Source organism: Amphibalanus amphitrite, unplaced genomic scaffold (assembly GCF_019059575.1).
Source record: "Amphibalanus amphitrite isolate SeventyFive unplaced genomic scaffold, NRLGWU_Aamphi_draft 000493F_arrow, whole genome shotgun sequence".
NCBI lineage: Eukaryota > Metazoa > Arthropoda > Thecostraca > Balanomorpha > Balanidae > Amphibalanus > Amphibalanus amphitrite.
The window spans coordinates 377,599-395,899 of record NW_024881987.1 but is presented as its reverse complement, the minus strand read 5'-3'; the positions used below and the strand labels follow the sequence as shown (position 1 = coordinate 395,899).

The 18,301-nt window shown below is 52.8% G+C and overlaps 1 protein-coding gene across 2 annotated transcripts in view; it reads right to left on the bottom strand.

Annotated features, from left to right (window-relative positions):
• The window catches only part of LOC122392603, a 28,849-nt gene extending 14,371 nt beyond the window's left edge, over positions 1-14,478 (bottom strand). The window contains exon 1 of one of the 2 annotated variants that reach the window (XM_043387656.1): positions 14,304-14,478. In XM_043387656.1, the coding sequence (XP_043243591.1) occupies positions 14,304-14,364 (61 nt within the window). In that variant the 5' untranslated portion in view covers positions 14,365-14,478. The remainder of the gene's footprint in view (positions 1-14,303) is intronic. The other variant, XM_043387657.1, reaches the window with a different exon arrangement.
• Between the last annotated feature and the right edge of the window lie 3,823 nt (positions 14,479-18,301).

The following is an 18,301-nucleotide window of genomic DNA, read 5'->3' as shown; positions in this document are numbered from 1 at the left end:
AGCTTACGCTGGATGAATATTGGAATGCACCTAATGAACTTTGGAACTCGTGAGCCAGTCGCCGCTAATTGGTATGTTGATAGTGCCTTGTTTGTGTTTGCGTTTGCCTGCGTGCCAGTCCCCCGCATTGCTACCTCTCGCGGTTCTCAGATATCGGCCGCAGATGAAAGCATGAAAGGGATGACAGGACGCCCAAGATTCTGGTATGCCCGTCAGAGATAAGTCAGCAGCGTCGCCCGCTTGAATTTCAGTCAACGCTGCCCCCACAAGGCGTGCTGCGTCACGTGTGTCATAATTGTATCGTTGATCATAATTAAAAAATAAATATTCACCATGGTTCACTGACTTCACTGATTGTACAAAGTCGTAGGTGGTAGACTCGTAAGTGGTAGACCGATTGCGACTTCTTTGTGGTTCACTCATTAATATGTAGATTGTAGGCAATCAATCAGATACACTGGATCATTGTATTCATCAACTATGCGGGATACAGCCCACGGGTACTGAGCGTGGTGGCGAGGACGTTCCACTACCCGTGGTGGATCGCGTATTGAATGCAATAGTCCCGAATGCCGGCTGAGCTAAAAAGACAGTCGGTAGAGAGAACGGTGAACGTAACTGAATGGACGAAAAAAACATAGGTAAGCTTTGCTGGAGATAGGAAAACGGTGTGTACAGATTCTGCACTTCAGCCTTTAGCATCCACACGGAATCATTATTATCCGTCTTATCTCAAGAGGAATTAAAAACATATCGACAGTGAGAAAAGAATAATGGACCTTGACTCAGGACTGGAACAGTTCCTTTCAGGGAATCGTCTAAGGAATTTTCACTGGGGGGGGCAGAGACTGAAGGAGCCAAACCTAGGGTACCCCCAAATCCTGTTTTCTCACCGGATTTAGGCCACTTGTTTTTCGTCACAGCCCTGAGAACATGATTTTTTTAACAAAAGAAAACAAAACAAAAACCAAAATAGGCGATCTGCGCCATACCGTAACCCTCGCCCGTATGCATAGCAGAAGGGTGCGGGGGGGGGGGGGAGGGTCGAACGGACTCCTCTCGGTTTTTCGCAAATAAGTCGCGCAAAAAGCGACCGATCGCGACACAACTTTCAGTACCCTCGCGTTTATCAATTTCACACCAACTCTGAAACTTTCATGACCCTGCCCCAAATGACCTTTGACCTGTGAGTTACTTTTCGAGACCAGGTTTATCCGGAATCGCAATTCGGCCTACGTCGGCTCGCAATATTTATATACACTGTGGGCTCGCATTAGCCGAGCGTTTGCAGTCTTTTCGTGGTTTCAAGCGTTTAAACATGGAATATGATGTTGCTCCCATGCACAAGGGTGGGTGTCAAGGTCTCCGAAAGGTCAGGTCAGTTCATTGACCTTTGATGAACTCGGTTCACTTTTTCGAGTTTAACACGCTTTTAGACTAGTTTTTGGAGCTGATTTTGAATTTAGCAGCCATTTGAACAATTACGAAGAAGTTTTGGTGCCTTCGCAACATGTTACGAAGCTGTCAGAGGTGTTTGCCACCTACTACGAATACCCGGCAAAATCCCTACTGGTTGATCTGACCTGATTTGACCCGACCTGGCCTTAATGCATGGAGACATTATCTATTATCATAACTAACATGGTATTCGTGATCAGCACCCCGAAAAAAACCATAACAGCCACCCTTTACGACGTTCTAACAGGTCCCGATTTCCCCGACTTTTGGGTCATTGACCTGACCTGGAAGGTCAACTGATGACTAAGGATCTTGAAATTGGGTATCATCGTTTTCCTCTCGTCACGGGCAACACGGTCGTTTGTTCCGCGAAGTTCTAGCTCGATCAGGGGCGAAACGGCAAGGGGGTCCAACGGACTCCCCCCCCCCTTATACGTTCGCGACTGGAAAAACGCCAATACCGGCGAGGGTTAACATTAGTGTGCTACCCCTTCACATTGACCCACCAGACAGTGATAAACATAGGTACTATCCGTGTTGGGCGTTTCATTGAGTTTGTATGTTTGTGGGGGGGGGGAGGCAAACACGAGCTGGGTTGCTGGCCAGCTGCCATTTTATGGTTTGCTACTCGGCGCTCTCTGGGCCCTGTTTCACGGCACGCCCCTTCACTTCGCTTCAGCGCGCTTCACTGAAGCGGTGAGGTAAACGGAACCTCCGATGCTAAGGTATGACCTCATCACAAAACAACAGCGTGTTGTATTATATTGCTTGCAGTATTGCTTCGCATTGATATATGTCGCGGAATACAAACATGAAATGCAACAGCCATATTTCTGATTTCAATGCGAAACAATACCTGCTGCAAGCAATATAATACAGCGTGCTGGCGTTTAGTGATGACGTCTTACCTTAGCATCGGAGGTTCCGTTTAACTCGCCGCTTCAGTGAAGCGCGCTGAAGCGGAGTGAAGCGGCGTGCCGTGAAACAGGGCACAGCTCTGAAAATCACAAAACCCTATCTTTTCCCGTAGCCATGAACAGTGAACACTGAACAGTTACTGAACAAATCATTTAATGTTTCTCGTTAAATCCATATAAGATTCCTAACAAAAACGTATTGCGGAGAAGGTAATTTTGTGAGAAGTTAACGTTTTGACTGGGGGGGCAAATGTTGGCCACTGGGGGGGCAATCCGCTCCACTGGGGAGGCAATTGCCCCCCCCCCAGTTAGCATGTTAGACGAGGCCCTGGTTCCTTTTCACCAATCATAGCGGAAGCTGCTTTCAAGCATTACCATTGAGATCTTCTATACCCATCCGAAGTCGCTCTTCGAAATGTAGTGTCCATTCGTTAGCAATCCCAATCAAATTTCTCTGGAAGAAATCGTAACCCTTCTCGAGAGTCGTTACCTTTAGGGCGGTGCTTCGGCGTGTTCAGTCGTTTAAACTCGCCATGTAATTACGGTAACCAGGGCTGTTAACCAGCCGCCGGTAGCCGTGTAATTGGTTGATTGCCAGTCATCTCCTATGAAAGGGTGCTCGGGCGCACAATGCAGCCACTCGCCGCTGTCCCGTCCGTCTCGGGTAGACTCTAACCGACAGAGGGGCCCAGCGGGGCGGCCGAACTCGCCAGCAATTAGGGTGCCACCGTCAGGCTCCCCATGACCGGACAGAAGCGACGGAACACTTTCAGTTAAGGGGGAGGGGGGCACTGCCGACTTTTGGTCCCATTCTTTCCATGCAACACCCATAGGGCTAATGTTAAAATGTCAAAATCAAAGGGGGCACGGCGCCCCAGTGCCCTCCCCGTTCCGCCGCCATGTGACCGGACACTCTGTGCACCCACCCCGGACACTCATTACACGGACACTCACTATGGACACTCGGCAGTCACAGACAGCCACCGTCGGGTGGTCAGATGTTGGACCGAGGGCCCCCCGGCAGTGGCGTATCCAGGGGGAGGCCAAGAGGCCATGGCCTCCCCCTTTGGGATCAAGCATGCAAGTGGGTCCTTTGGGTCACTTGAGTGCAGTGACGTACACAAGGGGGACACGGGGGCCCTGAAGGGCCCCTGGTTACCTGAGGGTCCCCCTGGTCACCTGAGGGGCCCCTGATTATCTGAGGGCCCCTGGTTATCTGAGGGGCCCCCGGTGATCTGAGGGCCCCTGGTTAACTGAGGGGCTCACGCTCAGGTTACCTGAAGGGTTACAGGGCCCTTGGTTACAGGGCCCTTGGTTATCTGAAGGACTCCTGGTTACGTGAGGGGTCCCTGATTAAGGGGGTGTCTGGTTACCTAAGGGGCCCTGGTTATCTGAGGGGCCCCTGACTACCTGAGGGGCCCTTGGTTAGCTGTGGGGTCCTTGATTACCGAAGGGGCTCGTGATTGCCTACGAGCCCCTGGTTATCTGAGCGGCCCCTGGTTACCAGAGGGGTCTCTGGGGATATGAGGGGCCCTGGTTATCAGAGGGTCTCCGGGTTACCTGAGGGGCCCCTGGTTATCTGAAGGGCCCCTAGCTACCTGAGGGGCCCTGATGCCCTGGGTGATCCCTGGCCAGTGATCTGAAGAAACCCTGGTCACCTGAGGGGCCCATGTTTACCCGGGGAATGCCTGGTTATATGAAGGGCCCCTGCAGTCACATGAAGGCCTTTAGTTACCCATGGAGCCCCTGGTATAGCCGGCCTCTGGTTATCAGAGGGCCCCCTGGTCGCATGGTGGGCCCCTGGTCAATTGAAAAGCCCCTGGTCACCTGAGAGGCCGCTGATTACCTGAACGGCCCCTTATCACTTGGATAATTCAATGGTATAGCCAAGGGCGAGGGGGCAGGTGTCCGTTATAGGGTTTAGGGTCCCTTCAGGCCCGAGAGGCCCTGCGGTACCAATGGGCGACAGAGGGTCCGCGCTGGCTGAATCAAAGACTCCCAAGAGCCCGCGGGGGCCCTGTGAGCAGCCATAGCATGGTCCTGAGGCCATTATGGGCCCGAAGGCCAGCGTGGTTCATTTTGTTGCCGATGTGGGGCTTTCAGAGGCCAGAATTAGCCTTCAGAGGTTGAGTGAGGCCAATGTGGGCGACATAAAGCCATCAATCTAGATCAGAGCTCAACCCGAGGCGGGCCCTTCTAAAGGTTAGGGTATCAGCCCTCAACCAGCGCAAGACACTAATAGATTGACATCTGCCCTTTGAGAAATGTTACAATCGTAAAAAAAAAAATTAAAAAAAACATTTTGCTTTTGATAATCTTTATTCTTTAGTGACCCCAGCGACGACCAAAGCAAAAAAAAAAACTGTAGGATATGCCTACTGCTGAAATAAATTGTAGGTACACTACAGAGCTAAAGATGTCGATGGCTTTTTCACGTTTTAATAGTTTTTTTTTTTTAGATTGCCGAGTGTGCCTAAAAAACCTCCCTCACATGGCGAAAGTGGCAAAGAACCGCACCTGGGCGTAGGTTAAGTACGCTACTAATGGGGCCCCTTAGGTAAGGGTGGGGCCCCTTGAGCAGGTTTGGCCTCCCCCTTTTCAAGATCCTGGATACGCCACTGCCCCCCGGTACTTTCTACCGCTCGGCCGAACCATGCGGGCTGTCGTAACGACGACAGAAGGGCCGACAGAATACAGACGAGGGGTGTAAAACTACCGGTCATTAGTGGCATTTCGTGGGTGCTACTGTAAGACGCGGAAACACCACGGAGTTTGTTAACACCAGGAACTGAACGTGTCACTCCGTAGTGACTATGCCATCTGCTCCCGCATGGTCTTAGCTCCTAGTTTGACGTCTTACGGCCTCTAACTAGCCCGTGAATATGCTACATCCCACGCCACCGGTCATGACGACTCGCCCTGTGTGAACTGATGACGTGACCAATGATATGCCGCCTCGGGCGCGGGTCGCGGGTCCGCGCCTCCGCGGCCTTGGGTCGAAGGGCGACCCCGTCTCCGCCGGTCACCGTCACCACGCTCTCGGCCCAAGGTCCCGGCGAGAGCAGCTCGTCTGTGGGTGCCGCGGCCGACGGCTCACGGGAGAGACAGATCCTGGGAGAATAGTGCTGGCTGACAAGAAGCTGATTGTAGTCGGAGAGGGATTCAGGGACGGAAAGTTTGAATGATAGTTTCGGATGGTTCCCGTGACATTTAGAACGGCTGCTGTTGCTATTTATTTATTTATTTATTGCACTTCATCAGATCGTTCCGCTAAAATAGGGCTATTCTCCGATCATCGTCATGACAATATGCATAGGTATGAAAAAAACACACATACACACACCACAAACACACATACAAACACGCCTTCGTCGTGTTTTGTTAAGTGATTTGGCTCACACTGCGCTCAATTCGGCCCGTTTGCACTGCCCAGGCTCACTTGTAAGTCACATGCTCTCACTGTGTGGGATGAACTATGAAACACTATTGAGAGTTGCTGGGGGGCATGTGTCACGAGACCTGATTAGCGCTCCCAGACGAGTGGATGGTATTGCCGACTCACTGCGCTGGCTACTGGCCCAGAACAATGGCGACGCCTGGGCCATGATCCATATGCTCGTCTTACCCCAACGAGTGTCATCGTAGCACTCCTGTTAAAGTTTGCGGGGTTACTGGTTTGCGCTGAACAGGCTGCATGGAACAGCTGTTTGTACGTCTTTGTGTCACATGAATATGATGTGTATTGTGTAACTGTGTGAGACACCTTGTATTGTATCATGCCAATATGCTTTGTCCCTATATGATGGGATGTTAAATAAAATTGATTGATTGATTGATTGACACCAGATAAATTGAGAGGTACAATGACGGCATAGCAGTGACAAAGTACACTATCACGGCATAGACCTACCCGACTGCGTTACTCTGGCACAGTAAGTCCTTCATCTTGGCCTTAAACGTTGCCACACTCAGACCAGCCAAGCCGTTTTGCAGCGCCATTCGATTGTACAGGGAGGTGGCTCGGTGCACAAATCGACCTTTGCCATGGTTGTTTTTCGCACGATATACGGCTAAAAGGTGCGACTGTCTGGTGTCTCGACACACGTGCTCATGGTTATAGGATATATAAGAGCGCAGTACATCAGGCTTCCCCGACTTAAGAATGCCATGCATCAGTGACATGTCCACATGCGCTAAAAACTCGGGTACACGCAGCCATGCAAGTTCGTCTAGCACATCAGAAACATGATCAAATTTTCGCCGCCCGGAGATAACTCTGGCTGAGAAGTTAAAAACTTTCTGTAATCTGGCTATGGTCGTGCGATTGGCGCTACCATATACAGGAGCACAGTACCGCACATGGGACAAAACGAGAGAGTCGACAAGCCGAGGTAAAATAGAATGTGGAACAATGTGTCTGATGTGCATGAGACCGATAAGAATGCCGAAGCAGCGGTTGATGATGGTGTTGATGTGCGCTTCCCAGGTGAGCTCGGGGTCCATGACCACACCAAGGTTTTTGACAGTTCGCGATAGCGCAAGGACCTGACCCATAAACTCGATCTGAGGAGGCTCGTCGATCCGAGCCAGCTGGCGACGGTCACCGCACATGAGGAGCTCTGTTTTGCTGGCATTGACCATCATACCGTGCTGGAGAAACCATGTGCACAGCGTGTCCAACACGTTCTCCGGAGCAAGCTTCAGTTCTGGAAGCCGGCTACGAGGGCCAGTTATCGCAACCTGGGTGTCGTCTGCATAGCGAACGGCCAAGATGCGGAAGCCGTTGACGCTGGATGGAATGTAACAGCCGATGCTGTTGCTCACGATGTTGAACAACAATGGGCCGAGGCCGAGGCATGAGGAGCTCACAAACGTTAAATCACAAACGTTCTTCGTGACAGTTGGAAATGACCTTGTTTACGGTTGAAGAGGAAATCGCCCCAATTACAGGAACTGACGAGTCCAACTTCGTGATCATAACCTGATTAACCTCAGGTGATCGGGATGACTGCAATTAATATCTATCCTTTTCTTATCGCTAGGCCACGATCCGCGGGAAAGCTATTTTATTAAAATCGCTACACCCGCCTTACCTTACAGCAAAATCAGCCACAGCTAAGCCGGGTAAAGACGAACCATACCTCACAGCAAAATCAGCCACAGCTAAGCCGGGTAAAGACGAACCATACCTCACAGTAAAACCAGCCACAGCTATAAGCCGGGTAACGACGACAGCACGCAGTGTAAATCTCACAGAGGCCGGTATTTTCCTTGTTTGATACGGCCGTCTGCCGTCGACCGGAACGGAGCGGCCGTTCGTCCTCGATGTCGTCCGACGGCCGCCAAGGGCAGTTCCCACACACACACAGAGACACAGCCGCCGTTTGAATGTCCTCCTTCCCTATTGGTGGCGTGTTTGTGTGTCTGTGTGTGGCCGTGCCTTTAGCTCAATGAGCCGAGACTGTTGTCTGCGCTCGATGGAGACCATTCGCAGCCCTTGGGTAAGTATACCGCACCGGCACGACGAACTGAGTGACCACTGACCGGTTTACCAGCCCCGGTGCACTGGAAGGGAGGGAGAGGAGGCGGCAGTCAACAGGTCAGCAGTGCATAGTTCCAGGCATGGTAGTCAGGGCTGAGTGTTCGGGAAGGACAATCAACGAGTCAGCTGTGCACAGTTCCAGGTATAAGGGCCATGGCTGAGTGTGCAGGAAGGAAGGAGGCGGCAGCCAACAGGTCAACTATGCACGGCGGCAGCGCATAAGGGCCAGCTGAGTGCATGGGTCAGCTTATATGGCATGGGATGCAGAGGGAGGCGACAAGTCATCCAACTTCACAACCGGTCTCTCATGGTGCTTCCACAGAGAGGGGTGACCGGTCAACTTCGTAGCTTCACGACGGATCAGCTTTGCAGCTTAACGAACCAAGCCAGTCATTCAGACACCTGAAGACAAACGGAAGGCTGTTTATAATTGTCATAATGACCAAACTGTTGTTGGACCGCGTATCTGACCCATTTAGACGAGATTGTCGTTAGGTACCCACCATCTATACTACTATTTGAACAGGATCCATCTGTTTGTTTGTTTGTCTGTCCGCCACGCCGTGTAGTGGGTTCAATTTAGCCGGCCTACAGGGCAGACGGTATATCGTAGGGGGTTGAAATTTGCACACCTTACAGGTGACAGAGCGGGTCAGTGCCTTTTCTAGGTTCCGACTCGCTGGGGTGCACGGTTCGCGCGTGGGGCGCGCCGGAAGAACGCCAATGAAATTTTGATCGGTTCGTAGATCTTCATTGAGAGCCGGGGTCGACAAACTTTGTGGACTAAATGCATGCCGATCGGTGGCGGGTGCCTCGCATTGAAGGATCGGCAAGTTATTAATTTGAATGAAAAGTGGCGAGAGAACGTGTTGATTTTCGTTCAATGGAAACAGTTTGTGATACGAGTATACAAATGCACCGCGTTTGCCGGAACGCGCCACAATTATCTCAGGGCGTCATTTTTGCCGCAAATCGCACAGTTTTGTCAAATGTAGTCCGATATGGGTGCAATTTGGTGCCAAGATGCATGGTAAATCGCCGGGTGAAAATGCGCCGCGTTTGTCACAATGCGCCACATACGCCACAAAGCGCCATTTCCGACAAATACGATTAAGCGTAATGGAATGGCACGAATAGGAGCAGGGCTGGGAACACTTCAAGTCTTATTTTTAGTACTTATTATTATATTAACTTAGTCCGTGACCTGACGTGACACAGTGGTGTTGGTAGGGGTAGAGGTACGGGCGTTTTTTTGCGGCGTTTGCGGTTGGCGGAGGGCGGTCGCGCGATGCGGGCGGTTTTCAGTTTTACAGCATTTGCGGTTGGCGGCGGGCGGGCGCGCGATGCGGGCGGTTTTCATTTGTTGCGGCGTTTGCGTTTGGTGGCGGGCGGGCGCGCGATGCGGGCGTTTTTTTGCGGCGTTTGCGGTTGGCGGCGGGCGTGCGCGGGATGCGGGCGGTTTTCATTTTTGCGGCGTTTGCGTTTGGTGGCGGGCGGGCGCGCGATGCGGGCGGTTTTCATTTGTTGCGGCGTTTGCGTTTGGTGGCGGGCGGGCGCGCGATGCGGGCGGTTTTAATTTTTTTGCGGCGTTTGCGGTTGGCGGCGGGCGGGCGCGGGATGCGGGCGGTTTTCATTTTTTGCGGCGTTTGCGTTTGGTGGCGGGCGGGCGCGCGATGCGGGCGGTTTTCATTTGTTGCGGCGTTTGCGTTTGGTGGCGGGCGGGCGCGCGATGCGGGCGGTTTTAATTTTTTTTGCGGCGTTTGCGGTTGGCGGCGGGCGGGCGCGGGATGCGGGCGGTTTTCATTTTTTGCGGCGTTTGCGGTGTTGTTCGCGGTTGGAGGCGGTCGTTTTTTTATTTTTGTTTGTGCGATGTTTGCGTTCGTCGGCGGACGGGCGTTTTTTTCAATTTGCTTTCGCATTTGCTCACCACGCAGCAAAGCAAGTGGCGCAGCCGCTTGTCTATATTACTATTTGAGGAGGGTCTGTCCGTTACCGAGGTCCCGACTTGGTGGTGCTTTGCGTGGACTACAGGCCAGACCGTTGCACCTAGCGCGGTGAAACTTGCACAACTTATAGATCAAGGATGCGCGACGTGCCTTTGAGGGGTCTCAGCTCGATTGGATTGATAGGGAGCGCGTGGCGCGTGCTCAAAAAGTGCAAATTCGCGTCATAGACTTTACATGTATAAATCGGCGTGCGAAATCGGGCGAAAACGGCTAATTTTGGGCGACACGGGTCCAGTCCCCGTGCAATATCTTGGTGACCAGGGGTCCGACCGGCACGGGGAAAACAGCATCGTGTACAGAATTGAACGGGCTATTGAATGGTGTGCGGTGCAGGGGATGGCACGCGCCACGTGCACCCATGTTGGTACTTTTGTTGAAAAATTGCGATTTTTGACGGATTTTGGAATGGATTTTATTTTTAGGTGACCGTTAAATGGAGCGAGTTGAATCAACGCCTATTTGCAAGAGAAAGGTACCGCCTCTTATATAAAAATTGTGAAAAGCCGATTGATCCAAATCAAGGTGGTGCAAATCACAGGAGAAAATGGTGTTTGTCAATTTTGTGCCACTTTATTAATCACACGGGGTTTGCCGCATAACCTGATACCTTTGGCAATTGAATATGGTACCATTGGATAGAGCATTCAATTCTGTCCAATATTCACTCTTCATTTTTGCATGATTAGCAACAGTATCCTTAAAAATGTAAATGTTCCAAACCATTCCATTGTCATTTTTAGCGAAATTCATCGATGGCCCTCAAAAGACTTCACGCCAGTTTTCTAATCATTCTAAAGTAGAACGCATGATAATACGACACGGGCACCTCGATGCGATGTATCTTTTTGTTTTCTTACAAAATGCTTGGCCGTCAAAAAGCAATCGAACGAAATGGATATCTACCAACCAAATCGACACAGACCAACCCAATACCCACGGGTCAAAAAATCCCCCCTTCGCGTTGCAGAGCACGCGGGTAACCCTAGTTATTAACTATTCAATACTGACAGTTCTACATAGCCGTAGTTAGTATGACCTGGATCTTACACTGGATGGTTATGTATGGTTAACGACCCAATTAGTATCGGACAAAGAGAAAAGCGGATTACGTATGACGAAACATATCCACCTACATAGAAGCCCAACCGTGCACCGCACAACGAAAACTTTGGAATATCGCCAAACTAAGGAGAAAAGGTTCAGCTTGGGTATGATGAATGATTATCTGGTCAGGACCCTACATATACGGCCTTGGTCAGGACTATTGCTTTGGCATGCTTTATGCCTCTAGTCAGCATCGAGTCGAGCATGTTCAGCCAGGGGGCTTATTTAGCAGACGGCTCGTGCAGTGCAGACGCCAGACCGCACCTCGAAGCCGCGGCTTTCACCGGCCGTGGGCAGAAAATTCCTCGGTGGCCCGGTCGGACCGGTTGCAGGCCGGCCAGGGCGGCGGTGGCGGCGCGACCGGCACCAAATCCGGCGCAGAGCCGCGCCGTATCGGCCGGCTCACCGTTAACCAGGCCCGGCTTTCCGAGCCGCGCCGGGTACGGCACATCTGCGGCACAAAGAGCGCCCTGCGCCGCCCACACCGCCCGGCGCTCTTTGTTATCGAGAGGAGCCGATGGTGGGGCCGGAAACACGCTGGTCGCCGCTGTGGACGCCGTCACCCGATGAGCAGGAAGCCATTGTGACGCTGTCCGGCCGGCGCGTATCTCGGACTGCCGCTCGGCGGGGGGCGGCTGGACCGGGCACTGGACACTGGACAGTGCCCATTGTCCGGCCGGCGCGTATCTCGGACTGCGACTCGGCGGGGATGGTTGGACAATGTCCAGTGTCTACTGTCCGCTGTCCGTTGTCCAGCCCGGCGTATCCCACTGTTCGCTGTCCGGCCGAGGTGTATCTCGGACTGCAGATCAGCGGCAACGTCCATTGTCCACCGTCCGCTGCTAACCGAGCTCAGACAGACCCCACTTCGGTCTGTGGGCGTCTCCACATACCGAGAGTAGGCGCCGACTGACAGATTGCGGCGGCAGCGCCCCTCTGCCGCCGGCCGGCCGGCCTCCAGAGCCGGACGCCGCCTCTGGCTGGCGAGCAGCCCGGGTCAGACACGAACTGACGGCCCATGCGCCGGCTCTCACGGCTGCAGTGGGGTCTGCAGCGGCGCCAGGCAGTCGGACAGGCCCTCTCCTACTCCCTCTCTATCCCTCTCCCTCCCTCCCTGTCTGAGTGTCGGTCGACCGAGCCGCGGCACGGACAAAAACGACACGGTGCCGGCGCCACGTGTCGTGGGTCGCGGCGCGTGCCGGTCAGTGATACGTGTCCTAATGAGGGGACGGTTCAGGTCGGGTGGCTGGCGCAGGAATGCGAGGAGGAAATGGACGAGTTATTCGAAATGAATCCAACATGAGTCTCCCCACAGTCCGGTGAAGGAGTGGTGGAGACTTATACTTATAGTTAGCACTCTAAAATTGCACTATAGACTCGAGTTGCATTTTGAGAGAACCGCTGAGATTGGAGCGTCGAACTGTTTCCTTTTTAGGTGTCGATGGACAACTCGTCTGTCAGTTGTCAATCACGATTCGCCAGCACATGTAACGGCTTACAGGCAATGCGCTGCGGGATGTCCTTGACATAGTTTGGGGTGGACTTAGCACCTGCCTTATGTAGCCATCCCAGACTGCACGAAGACTGAACACCTGTTTTCAGGAGCTACCAAGTCGCGCATGCACTGAGTCCAGCACCTGTTATAGTAGCGATCTAACCGGACCTCCATGGACAGCATCCAGCAGCAGCTGACCGGCACAGTCCGCGTCGCGCTCGGTCGAGCAGAACCTCGTCCGCATCTGCGTCGGAGGAGCAGCTCGCGGCTGCCTGGCCGGACCGTGTGAACGTGCAGGGTGCGCAGCCGCCCAGAGCAGGCGTCCCACAGACCTGGGAACCGGCATCCGCCGCCGCCGCTGCCCGCAGAGCACGCTGCCGGCTCCGACACCGTCAAACCGTTACAGTGGCGGTCAGAATTAGTGACCGACTCAGAAGATTGACGCCGAGATGACTGTCGTAAACGGCGCCAGTTATGTGATTGGCGGCGTTTTGGGCTTCCGGTCCCAGCTACACGTATAGTGTTATGGACATGTGACGAGCCGTTTTTGTTGTAATTTACGCTGAATGGCGCGCAATGACATTCAGTTGTACACACAGCTAGGCAGCGGTGCAAAGTAACTACATGCTTTTGATACCTGTGAGTGGGTTGGCACATTCAAGTCTACCAAATACCTTGATGAAAATAATTTTCAGCCAAATGGGTTTCACATCTAGAGAGAAAAAAAAACACCTTCAACCATTCCTTTCTTGCTTTGAGAGACCAAACGTACGGGAGACCAGAGACCAAATGAGAGACCAAACCGAACGTCATATGTTCGAGGCATAGCGATTGGTTAAAACGAATCATAATTTCAAGGTGCAAAATACTAAAATGAAAACAAGGTGAGGGAAGAGGATAGAGACTAGGTACTTTAGAGAAGTCGGACGATAGTTAAGATCTCCATAACAAGTGTCAGGAATAGATGTACGCCGTACATCTATTACGCTGTTTCAAGTTCGAAAAGCTGCGCTGGAACATTAAAAAAGGCAAGAAATCAGTCACCTTTCCCGGCACTAAACGGGCTAACTGTTAAGGGACCGCAACCATAAGCATTTAACATCGATAAGGAAAGTTATTAGACATAAGCGATCTGTACTTAGATTAAAAACCTCTGAGCTGCGGTGTTCACCTGGGGGGGGAAGGGGGGATACAGAGGTATCCTATAAAGGGCTCCTATAATAGAACATCTCCCTTCTGCTCTCCGCAATAGCAATCAATCAACTTTTTCCTTTCTTTGACGCCTCTTTCAAAATTCAAACCGACCTTTCGGCAGGCATTCTGTTTTCTTAAGAAGGCTCCCTTACATCCCTTCTTCAGGTGTCAGGCAGACTCTATCCAACCACCTTGGTGGGTTTGGTGGGCGGCAATGGTATGGAGGCCCCTTCGTGTATAGCTAGCGTAGTACCCAACGTAAAGCTTGGTAGGTCCCTAAGTGTGTAAAGCCAACGTATGCACACCAACTGCAAAGCCATGCAAACTGCAAAGCCCCTATACGTTTGCCAGTCAGAGGGGCCCCTCCGTGTGTCAGCCAGCGCGGCGGAGGCACCCAACCCTCGGCCCTCGGCCCGCGCTGCCCCTTTGTCCGTTGGCCATGCATAATAATCACCCTGAGGCGTCCGGCGGCGCCCGCACGCAGTCCCCGCTGCAACGTCCCTCCGTCTGGGGCCTGTGCAACTGCAGCGGGCCGGGGTCACCCAAGGTGAAAGTGCCAGGTGCCCCCGGGTCGGCAGCGGGCCTACCTTTTCCGTGAGTGGCTACTGCAGCGAGCAGCAGCAGCAGCAGCGGCGCTGGCGACACCATGGTGGCAGAGCGGGCGGCGGCGGACGGGACGGTGACACTGCTCACTGTCTGAGTCGCTCGCTCGGCTACTGGGCGGCTCCCATGCCCTCGCGCGCGCTGCACCGAGCCGACTGACCGGCCACCCGGCCACAGCAGAAGACTGTCCAGCGCGCATGCGCCGGCCGCCGTCGCCGCCGCCGCCGCGGTGTCGCCGTCTCAGCCGAGATTTGAGTGGGCGGCAATGGTACCGGCTGAGAACCGCACCGGCTCGGCTCGGCACAACAGATGGTGGGTGGGAGGGACGGCGGTGATCGCGGTGTAGTCGAACCCCGCCGGTCGGCGCACACCACCGCAGCGAGCCGGCCGACGCACAGAGACCCGTTACCCCGTCCGTGGCCGTCGAAACCGACACTGCCGGTCAGCGGCGGTATAACGATACCCCACCCAACCGCGGTCCAAGCACCAGCGGGCGTCACCACCGGCACCAGCACCACCCGGTCAGCGGAGGCAACCACTCCCAACCGACCACCCGCCGCCGTCTGAGCACCAGCGGGCGTCACCACCGCCGACACCAATCGGTCACGGTGGTGTCGGCCGTCGGTGGTGTCGTGGGCGGCGCTGACCCGACCCTGACACTGTTAGAGACACACTCGAACGAGCGGGCACGCCACGCCCAATGTCATCACAGGGGTCAATGGGTGACTGTCCCACAGGTCACGGTCGAGACTGGGGGTATTACTAGACCAAAAGCTGGTTTACCAGAGACGTGAAATGTCATTGGCATGATATTGCAGAATCTCTAATGCCTATAGCGCCAGTCCAAGTTGGCTAGTTGGGTTCTGAAGTGCGTATGGATAGCCGATTCGCCTTTAGATGAGTGTCGTAATGAGTGGTAGCTTATAAACCCTTATTTGGGTTTGCTGCGCTTTCAAGCTCCAGCTGAATTTGTCCGTGCGTTTGTTAGTTACTATGTCTGTCTGCAGTATGTCAATCTGTCAGTCTGATGTGAGACTGCGTCCCACTCTGAGTCTAATGAGTCCGACTGTGTGTATTCAGACATCCGGTTCTCCGTAAATTTATATGAATGAACGCCCGGCTCAGTCTGGGACGCGGTCGGTCCGATGCGCGCTCCCACCGCGCGTCTATCACAGCGGGAGCGGTTCCCGCTAACACAAATATTGCCGGAGCGGCGGCTCGACCACTATCGGGGGCGGTAACGGGCCGTCCCGTCACCGTCACGGCCGCTGGGAGCGCACGGCGGCTCGCTCGCGCCGCCGAGGTGTGGACTATGGTCAGAGCGCGACGTCACGCACCAGGGAGCTCGGCTACGGCATTATGTATGACGGAGACGGACAGCGGAAGGACCGATTACCCGGAGTCCTGTCGGCTGGGTTACTGGGACACAGACACGGGAACGGAATCAGGATAATTATGTTAGAACCGATAGCTCCCATAGCTCCCGTTGACAAATACGCATGGTTTTGTTGATGTGGATCAAATGTGTTCTAGATTACATAATATCTTGTCGTCGGCAAAGGATATGTTATGAAAAATCTGTTTCAGCTCTATGCATAACATGCTGATTTAATCTGAACATCAATAAGATAGGTGCTTTGATGCTAAATCATTTGATTTTGGTCTGGCGCTGACTGTTGGAACTTGGAAGGATTCATTACCTGTAGCTACCTCAACTATAACAGCTACCTGTAACTACCTACTATAACGGGAATACAAGCCGAATTGGCCAATTTTGTCATGGACAAGGTTCACTGAAGACGTTGGGACAGCTATCCTGCACTAGTCTGAAAAAAAAATATTCGTGGAAAGACCGGGAAACGTGCAGATTCAGCAGCAGGCAGGGCGCAGTTCCCTCAACAATCAAGACGGCCTCGTCGGCAGCCCGAGATCTCCGTGAGTTAGCCGTCTTCACACAGAAAACCAAGAACAAGATATTCGGCCAGCCGCAATAGAACACAGTTTGCGGATGGAAACGTACTTTAGCTGATCAGCATGCATCCAGGCAAAAAAAAATAGTTAGCGTGGCAAAAACACGCGACTCTCACTTCATGTAAAATGTGCATTGAACTTAATCAGCCTGGGCAGCGGACCAGACCACCGATAATAAAAAACTTAGCCTGTGCTGTGCCAGTGCCAGTGCCAGTGCTCACCCGTTCTTTGTTCCAATATGTCTAGACGAGTTTCATAGTATTTGCCGCTCTTAACGATACTTACCGATGGGCACTACGGGCCGGAAATTCGCACAACTGGCACATTGTCGAGATTGCACACGTCGAGAATTTGTGTTTCCGTCTTACCTTGTCATGCATCGCGCTGCAAACATGGCGTTTCCGATCAGTAGCTGACTCTTGAATGCAAGCATCTGCTTGCTGTTTCAAGTTCCCTGCTTAATGTTTATCCTAGGCATAATAATCGGAATGCACTTAGTGCTCAGCGTTGCAGTCGCCAATCCACTGATATATGCCACTGCGACGTTGAAGTTTCTATGCGTCACGGATACTTTAGCAGTGTTACAGGCCAACTCCGCGTTGAAATCTTTGTGTGTTGCGGCACAGCCTGTCTGTCGAAGGCCGAAGCCAGTACAGCGTTGAAGTCTCTCTATATTGCGGTGCAGTATGTCTGTATAGAGACCATTGTTTCATTGCAGTCTTTTTGTGTTGCGATACAGTATCGAGATACATGCTAATGTAGCGTCGCAGCTTCCATGTGTTGCGGGACAGCAAAGGTGCCAACTTGGTTACTGTCGGTTGCAAAGTTGCAGTCTCCTTGGCTAAATCCGTTTCGAAACATGACAGCTACCTTCGTTCTAGTGGTAAGTGGTTTGAAACTATTTATTACGCTAATTGCTGAACTTGTTAGACATGATAGAATATATCGTAGAGTTTTTGACAAATAGGTGTAATGTCTGACTTACACAATTGATTGTCGGGATAGATAATTATTTTCGTCTGTCGTCTTCGAACCAAGCAGAGAGCAAGACACCTGATAGAGCAAAGATGGATTTCGCAGGCATGTGCAAACACATTAGGCAATCCCGGTGACCCGCAGGACAGACAAAGAGCTCCTTGACTAGGTGCAGCAGCTGTCACGGATGGGACGTCACAGACGAGGCAGAGTGTGGGAGACAGGTGAGGGAGAGCGTGGGAGGGGAGGTCAGAGAGGCGGACGACCCGCCAGATTCCCCGCATCCGATACCATCTCTGGGCCGAGACGGACAAAGGACGGCACACAGTGGCAAGTCACCGGCGCCGAGACAGGCGGGTGACATCATTGGATGACGTCATACCGACGATAGAGCCGCGGCAGAGTGGTGCAAACTGCAGAGGTTGGGTCACGTCAGGTTCCGTCTGACTGTGGGTGACGTTACAATACGGAGCAATGTCACAAAGATGGGGTCACGTCAGGTTCCGTCTGACTGTGGGTGACGTTACAATACGGAGCAGCGTCACAAAGGCCGGGTCACGTCAGGTTGCGTCACAGGGCGGGTCCGCGTCCGGCGAGGTCATTTTAGTGACGTCACTGGGGTGGTACACCGACCGGCTCGGCTGGAATGGCCGCCGGACTGGCCAGCGTTATTGGTCCCGGGAAGTCTGAGGCCTCGCTGATACGGAGGAGGTGATCAGAAGTTTGTAAGAGGCTGCAGGCACCGATTATTGGCAGATAGAAGAATGTGGGTGTAGATAAGATGTTGCAGGAGGTATGAGGGATAAGATGTATGCACATATCGCATATAAGTATTGAAGCATAATAATGGAACTTCATAGTTCATGCCCATTGACGAAAAAACGCCTCAGCACAAAAAAGAACGGCATATCACCCTAGCAGCGACCAACTTTTTTCGCATTCCGGAGTGCTCAACCCCTACAGAGCTGTGTCCGAAGTATAGCATCCCAGCGCTGGGTGCCGCTGGAGGGAGTGGCCGTCCATCGGGACCGGGCAT